Source organism: Orcinus orca, chromosome 1 (assembly GCF_937001465.1).
Source record: "Orcinus orca chromosome 1, mOrcOrc1.1, whole genome shotgun sequence".
NCBI lineage: Eukaryota > Metazoa > Chordata > Mammalia > Artiodactyla > Delphinidae > Orcinus > Orcinus orca.
The window spans coordinates 3558320-3566567 of NC_064559.1; the positions used below are offsets into that span (position 1 = coordinate 3558320).

The 8248-nt window shown below is 33.7% G+C and overlaps 1 protein-coding gene across 4 annotated transcripts in view; it reads left to right on the top strand.

The window, feature by feature from the left end:
* EXO1 (exonuclease 1) overlaps positions 1-7634 on the top strand; it is a 42037-nt gene extending 34403 nt beyond the window's left edge. For all 4 annotated transcript variants that reach the window (XM_004283490.3, XM_033412384.2, XM_033412385.2 and 1 more), the window contains 2 exons: positions 2552-2745; positions 4455-7634. In XM_004283490.3, the coding sequence (XP_004283538.2) occupies positions 2552-2745; positions 4455-4593 (333 nt within the window). In that variant the 3' untranslated portion in view covers positions 4594-7634. The remainder of the gene's footprint in view (positions 1-2551; positions 2746-4454) is intronic.
* The last annotated feature ends 614 nt before the right edge of the window (positions 7635-8248 follow it).

Consider the following 8248-nt stretch of genomic DNA (forward strand, 5'->3'; position numbering starts at 1 on the left):
GTAAGTTAAAGCCTATTTTATATATTAAGTGTTCTTGCCTGTAAATATCAAAATACTAATTCCTGACTTAAAAATGGGCAAGGGACATGAACAGAAATCACAAAAGAAAAAGCACAAATGGCTGATTAACATATAAAAAGCACATTCAACCTTATTAGTAATCAATGCAAATCAAAGTAATAAAATATAATTTCTTACCTCTCATTTTTCCAAAAAAGTTTTTAATTTACTCATTTTATAAGAGTATAGTGAGATGAATAATCACATGTTTAGGAGAGTAAGAATTGTTGTGCCATTTCTGGAAAGCAATTTGAAAGAGTTGAAATAATTTAACCCAGTAAGTGCATTCTAAAACTTGAGCCTAAGGAGATAATGAGAGTTTAAATACAACAGCACTTATTCTTGCATTGGTTGCAATAATGAAAAATTGGGGGAAAAAATCTAAATATCTAGAAATAAGAGAGTGAAATACATTAAATACGTTGTTGGTTTTAGCTCTTGGCTGGTAGATATATAGGTGAATTTTTTTTCTTTGTTTTCTCATGTTCTTCTATAGTGAACCTATATTACTTTTCTTATATTTATACAAGAAAACTATATTCATATAGTTAACATATTATTTTCTTACGCATATTTTTAAAAGCATAAAACCTTTACAAAAATTTTAAATAAATGGCCTGGCATATCTATTTGAAAGAAAGTCCCCATCTCATACTATATAAATATAAAACTGAAAGATAACAAGGATATGAATGTAAAATATGTAAATATAAGATTCTTTTAAAAATCTTTAAGTGAGAAAGGCTTTTTCAAACAGATACTGTCTTGGAAAGATGTCCATATTATTTTTGAATGAAAAGGGAAACCATGCTATTAAACAATATTAAACACAATAAATAGCATGGTGTTTTTGTTTGCTTAAATGCTGGAAAATACACACACGTGTGTATGTTTGTACAATCATAGTAAAATGTCTGGAAAGATACCAAAATTATTCACAATGATAGGATTAGAGATTTAGAAAGTACTTTCTCAAAAGGAGTTATATTAAAGATGATGGTTTAATGTCCTCAAAAGAAGGACATTAAACCATCATCTTTTTATTATTTTTATTCTTTCTGTCAGATTTTCATTGTCAGTGTTTTAACTGTCACTTCTGTTTTGGTGACAACTCCCTGGATGAACCTTCCTTCTTGCTCCCTAATATCCAAATTCAGTATCTAAAATCAAACTCATATTTTTTTAACCTCTAACCAGTACTTCTCAGAGCATTTTTATCAGTTACATAAAATTATAATATTTGTTCTACGTCACTTAGTTTCAAAATCTTACGGTTGTCCTCTTTCCTTATAACCTCCAGTTGGATCCTTCTTTTTCAGGGGTTAAAGAAAAACAACCAAATAACTATACCTATCTAAATCCTGTTTCTTTCTTTGTCTTATTTCTTGCTCTCCCTTTTCCCATCACCAACATCCTAATTCAAGATTTCATCTTTCATGTGTGAGTCCTTCCATTCTTTATACACCCTCTACTAGATTCATTAATTTTAAAGCCTTGTTTTATATTACTACACTCCTACTATCCAAAAAAAAAAGCAACAAAATTTTAATGGCTCCATATTTCACACAGCATAAAAATCAAGTCAGACAAAGACAAATATCATATAATATCACTTATTTGTGGAATCTAAAAAAAAAATTATATAAATGAACTTATTTACAAATCAGAGATAGACTCACAGACATAGAAAACAAACTTATGGTTACCAAAGGGGATAGCGGGGGCAGGGGTGGGGAGATAAACTAGGAATTGGGGATTAACATACCTACTACTATATATAAAATGAATAAACAACAAGGACCTATTGTATAGCACAGGGAACTATGCTCAGTATCTTGTAATAACCTATAATGGAAAAGAATCTGAAAAATAATATATATATGATATATATGTATATATTACTGAGTCACTTTGCTATACACTTGAAACTAACACAATGTTGTAAATTATACCTCAATTAAAAAAATCAGTGGATTCAACTTAAATGTCAGTAGAGATCTGTTTAAGTAAATTATGGCACATTTATACAATGGAAAAAACAGGCAACCTATTCAAAACAAAATTCAGTTCTACATGTGAAATGGAAAAATCTCCAAGATACATTGTTAAGTAAAATCAAGATATATTAGGCAAGAAAAACAAAGTACATGACATTTTGTAGTATGCTGCCAGTTGTGTGTCGGGTGTATGTGTGTGTGTATGTGAATGAATTCAGTGGTTGTACAGGAAACTGGTAGCAGTGACTGCCTAAAGGCAGTGAGGGAGTAAGGGAGACTCACTTTTCTGTCTGTTCTTTTATACTCTTGATTTAGTGCCAGGTACATGTATTACCTGGTGAAAATATTATGATAATTTTTGTAGACGTTTATAAGCACACTTCTGCACATCGATTTTAGGTTATTTTTTGTTCCAGTGTATAAATAATAGTTTGAAATTAAATAAAGGTAGTTGCTTTAACAGAATAGTATTAAAACAGGCATTTAATCTTCAGGTTCCTGGGCTGTATAAATCTAGTTCTGTGGACAGTCTTTCTACAACCAAGATCAAACCTTTAGTACCTGCCAGAGTCAGTGGGCTGAGCAAGAAGCCATCAAGCATCCATAAGAGAAATCATCATAATGCCGAGAACAAGCCAGGATTGCAGATAAAAATCAATGAACTCTGGAAAAATTTTGGATTTAAAAAGTGAGTTATCTTGTAACTTATTCTAAAATGATAAATATTTTTTTTCTGTAATTTCAATCCCTGTCTCCTCTTTCTATTTTCATATGAATCAACTTCTTTTTCTCTTACCCTAAGAAAATTATTTTCCTCTAGTCCCTTTAACTGACTCTTTGTAGGAATATTTAACTTCAGTTTCTGTACCTTCTTTTAGTGAAAACGTGGCAAACTAAAAACCTCAGTTCTCAATCTGGCTTTGGGGACTCTCTGTCGTTAAGCAAATTACTTTTCCAGGCCTTAAGTGTCTTATTTTTCTTTCCTTCTGAATGTTGTTGTAGACATGGGAAGGTAACGCTCTATGGTACTTCTGGATTTAAAGCAGTTTGTTTCCCTAAATTATCACATCTAAAATGGGAAGAATCAATGAGTTTATATGATGAATTAACCAGATTTCTAATGTATGTAGCAAACACTGTTTTAAGAGAATTGACCCTCTATATATCTACATTTTTTGAACCAAATTGCATCTGTTAGACAACAAAATTAGCCACAAAGTAGCATAGATTTATAATTACTTTATTTTCTGGTTCTTATTAATGCAAATGTACTAAGAATAAACACAAAGAGAAAGGGAGGGAGGGAAGCGGGGAGGTGACTTACATGGAATGATAAGATTAAACCTTACCTAATAGAAATGTTATCACAATCAGATGAGATAGTATGAGTGGAAACACTTTGTAATAAGTGCTGGACAATTATGTTTTTACTTTACATTGTGTTAAGTCTAGATTAAACCATATAGCAGCAGTTCTCAAACTTTTTTTTTTAATATTTATTTATTTATTTTGGCTGTGCCAGGTCTTAGTTGTGGCACACGGCATCTTTTTTAGTTGCAGCATGCAGGCTTCTTAGTTGCAACATGCGGGCTTCTTAGTTGCAGCATACGAACTCTTAGTTGCGGCATGCATGCGGGATCTAATTCCCTGAACAGGGATCAAACAGGGATCAAAGCTTTACTCAGTTCTGCTTTTGGATTATCCGTACAAATGTCAGCACGGTAAGAAAGGCAGATAAAGTCTAAATATTATTATGAAAATAGTTTTGATCTTACAAACCCCCTGAAAGTGTCTTGGGAATTTTTAGGCATCTGTGGATCATACTTTGAGAACTGCTACTAAAGGGAAATTAAGGGTGCAACAGTATTCTTAAATGCCTTTTAGAAAAATAAGACTTAATTACTCCTGTTGGAATTTTGTTGACAGGACATAGAATCAGTTTTGTTATCTTCATGATAGGATTAATTTTTATAGACATAGAACTTCCTTCCAAAAGTTGGAAGACTGGGAGGAGTAAAAAGATAGGGCTTAAACATTTGTTTATGCTTCACTCATGCTGGTCCTCAGCCAGACTTGAGAAGGGTTCTAGAGAGAAAAGAACTAAAGTTTGTTTACTGGAACCATTCTGCCTTAGCTAGTTATATTTAGTAGTGGCTTGGCACCTACTTTGAAAGGTGATTTAGAAAGCAGTCATGGGTACTAAGAAGCAAAACTTAAATTTTATTGGGCATACTCAGAGGAGAACCTGAATGTGTCATATAATAAATTGAGACAAATTATACAGTAGAGGGTTTTATCCTCTTTACATACCTCTCTTTTGTCCAGGTAGATTATTTTCGAATAAACACTACCCTAAAAACACCCAATAAATTCATTTTATTATATTATCTTTTGCAGAGATTCTGAAAAGCTTCCTTCTTGTAAGAAGCCAGATCCCCTGTCTCCAGTCAAAGATAACATCCAACTAACTCCAGAAGAAGAGGATGTATTTAACAATTCTGACTGTATGCGTGTTCAGAGAGCAATATTCCAATAAACACGGGCAGCTGGGAGGCTATTGCCTGCAAGAGAATCTCTATCAATTTCATATCCTGTTTGAGAATGAAGCAGTTATCAGTATGAAAGACTTGTTCTTAGATCTATGATATTTATTTTTAAAGAGTACATTTTGTATATTAACTATGTAACTGTTTTTGTTCAGCTTATTATATTTTCATAAGAAGCTAACTAGAGAAATAATTTTGGTTTTGACAGGTTTTTGAAGTTTTAATGTTAATTGAGCAAGTCCCTTGGAACTTACAAAAATCTACTCTAAAGATTTCTGTAATGTTGTCAAGTACAAGGATGGTAAATGGAAAACCACAATTCTGTGGTCATTTTGTACTAGAGGAAATTACTGTGTTTCTTTGAGCTATAGTTTTTTCACCTGCCTTTCCTGTCTGTCTTTCAGGGTTGAATTGGATATACAGTTGCTGAGATGGGAGGGGTAGTTGAAAGGGTTAAAGATCTTGCATAAATGGGGCAGTGCTCTGTTTTCCCTGAAGAGTTTGGTTGCGTTACAGATTGGCAGTAAAAGAAAATTGGTTTCAGCATCATATGGAAGGCACTACTTCTTATATCATTAATATTCTTAAACTTCAAAATAGCCTATTTCTCTTATATGTCTTTTTTGAAGTGTGGGCTAAAAATTCCCTAACGTATATTTAAAACTAGTATCCTAGGTGCAATGTAAAATGCTAAAGCTGCAGGGTCTGTGATGTGTACATACTCTGCAAAGAAATAGATTCTTGGAAAGAAAACCAGCTATGCAAGTGAAGATCTGAAGTAAGGAAGTGAAGTAAGTGACAATCTGACAGGAAGTAAAGGAATTGTAAAAGTGTCTGATATAGAGGATAAAGGAAAGGGATCCAGAGCATTTTAATTTTTAAGTGAGACTTAGTAGAGGAGGTCAGAGTGGAACAAAAAACGTAACATTGTAAGAAACAGCATAAAAATGTTAAAAGGGGAAAAAATTTTTTTTAAAAATCTGGAAAAGATCAAATACAAAGAACAAAAGCAAATTTGAACTTTCTGTGAATGTTTCCTGTTATAGAACAAATTAAGAAAGGGAAGATGGTAGCAGTGCTGTAGTTTGTCAATCTCCGAACCGTCGCATAGCAGCAACTGGATAGCAAAGTCAAAATACTAATGAACAACATTACAACAAATTTAGATGGCATCATATACTTAAATCCTGAAATATAAGTGGGTGAAGACAAGCTACCAAAAGCCACAAGACCACAAAGTGGTACTGGCGTCTATTTGGGAGAAGTAGAGCATGGCAATAGGGCATCTAATGGACCTGAGAACAGAACTTAAATAGAATGATTATTGAAACACATAGCAGGCCAAGTTGCAAACAGCCGTTTGAAACTGGGAGACGCTTTGAGCATTCCAGTGGTGAGTGAGTGCAGGAGACCTACAGTAATGTCTGAAGGAATGAAGCAATGTAGTCCATATGAACTTTTGAAATGATTTGCCATATTTGTCAAGGCTCCACAGAAGAGAAACTGCTGGCTGTAAAACCAAAATTGAGCAGGAGAGTGACAATAGACACAAAGGAAGATAAGGTTAAATACAGTGAAGGGAGGAATTGTTGACCAAGAAATCTCAGCAGAATACTGTTTTTGTTTTTGAACACTGAAAACAAAAACAAAAACCACCAACAACAAAACAGCTGAGGTTGAGAAGGTCCCATGACCCATGCCTCCTCAAAGTTAAAGAAAATTATTTTTACTTAAAAAGAAACCACATAGGGCTTCCCTGGTGACACAGTGGTTGAGAGTCCGCCTGCCGATGCAGGGGACATGGGTTCGTGCCCCGGTCCGGGAAGATCCCACATGTCGCGGAGCGGCTGGGCCCGTGAGCCATGGCCGCTGAGCCTGCGCATCCGGAGCCTGTGCTCCGCAACGGGAGAGGCCACAACAGTGAGAGGCCCGCGTACCACAAAAAAAAAAAGAAACCACATAAAAGTTTTTAGATCAATCCCTTACAAAATTGATTTAAAGGAGTCAAGAGCAGAATAACATCTTTACAAATAATGAAAATCTACCAGAAAGGTCCCCAGAGCAGATCAAAACCAGTCTATTTCAAAATGTGCTAGAAGTTATTAAGAAAATAGTGTAGGATACGAAGGAAATTTAGAATTGGAAAAACTCAGAAGAAAAAAAAAAAAGATAAGCTCAGGAAAGGATTAGAAAAAAATTTCGGAAATTAAGGCTAAACTAGAAGGAACACAAGCAAATAAACATACAGATAGATGATGCCTTAAAAGAAATAGGTAAAAATCAAAACAAAATGGAAAAAAAACACTTTAAAAGAGTAGGAAGTGACAGATGTTGAAGATGAGGCAGAAAGTCCAATATAAAGATAATAGGAGTCTCTGAAGAAAAAAACCCCTATTTTCAGAAAACGTTAATTTTTAAAAGATTTGAAACAATATTTTTTAAATGCACTATTATACCCAAGATTATTGATCCCAAACTGCCAACACCAAGACATAAGTGACAACAAGTTACTTTAAAGAAAGGAAAAATCCTCTGGGTAGGCAAGAACAGCAAGTGACATGTAAGAAAAAAAAAGATGATCATCACACTTTCCACAATTATTCTTTATACATGAAGAAAATGGAGTAACTTGTTAAAGATACTCAAGGGAAAATGTAAGCAAAGGCTTTTATGTTCAACAAAATCAACTTTCAATTATAAAGGGCACAAACTTATCCATCGAACAAGAATTTGGAAAATACTGCTCACTAAGCTCTTCCTGAGGAATCAGAAAATAACTGAAATAGAGAAACAGCACCATAAAGATTGGTGGTGACCATCAAACATAGTGACTTGTACAATTAAAAATTTGGGAGCTAAAGGGCAGAGTATGATATGCAATGGCTGTATGTCCAGATGACACAGGTAGTATAAATACAGAGGAGAGATCATATGCAAAACATTTGGTTTAGCTCGTAGTAGTAGTCTGATATTGTTATTTTAGGACCATTCTGTATATAATGTGGGATAGAATAAATGAATATTTATGGGATATTTTAATTCATCCCCAATTTTCTTGAGAACCAGGATTTTTAATGTCTAGAGAAAGGAGATACAGATTAAATACAGAACAGGTTAATTTTTTTTAATGTAGTTATAAACTTGGGAGTACTGATAGAGACTTATGAATGTATATACACACATACTGTATATATACATGTATATACATATATATATACACACTGAAGAGACCCAGAAAAAAAATCCAGTACCAATGAGCATCCCTATCACTCAACTTGTAGTCTTAAAATACAATTTTTCACCAAAAGAAATGAGAGCTTCTTGGAAAAATAGTCTGGAAAAGAAGTGTAAAAGACAAGCCTGGGATATCTTGTTAAAACAGAGCCTTTACTGACTACTAATGTAATTTCAAAATGATTAAGGAGACACCTGAAGAGGCCCCCACTGTCCAAACATGGGAGAATTTGATCTTGAAAAGATAATTGTTTACTGGAACCCATCATAAGCATTTTTAAAAATTGGTCACCTTCAGAGGATGATAGAATATCAATTCATTATCTTGAATATGGGAAAATAAAAGAAATATCAGGCATTTTCCCTGTCTGTACTGTACCAATGGGTAATAAAACAAGATAAATCTCTTTT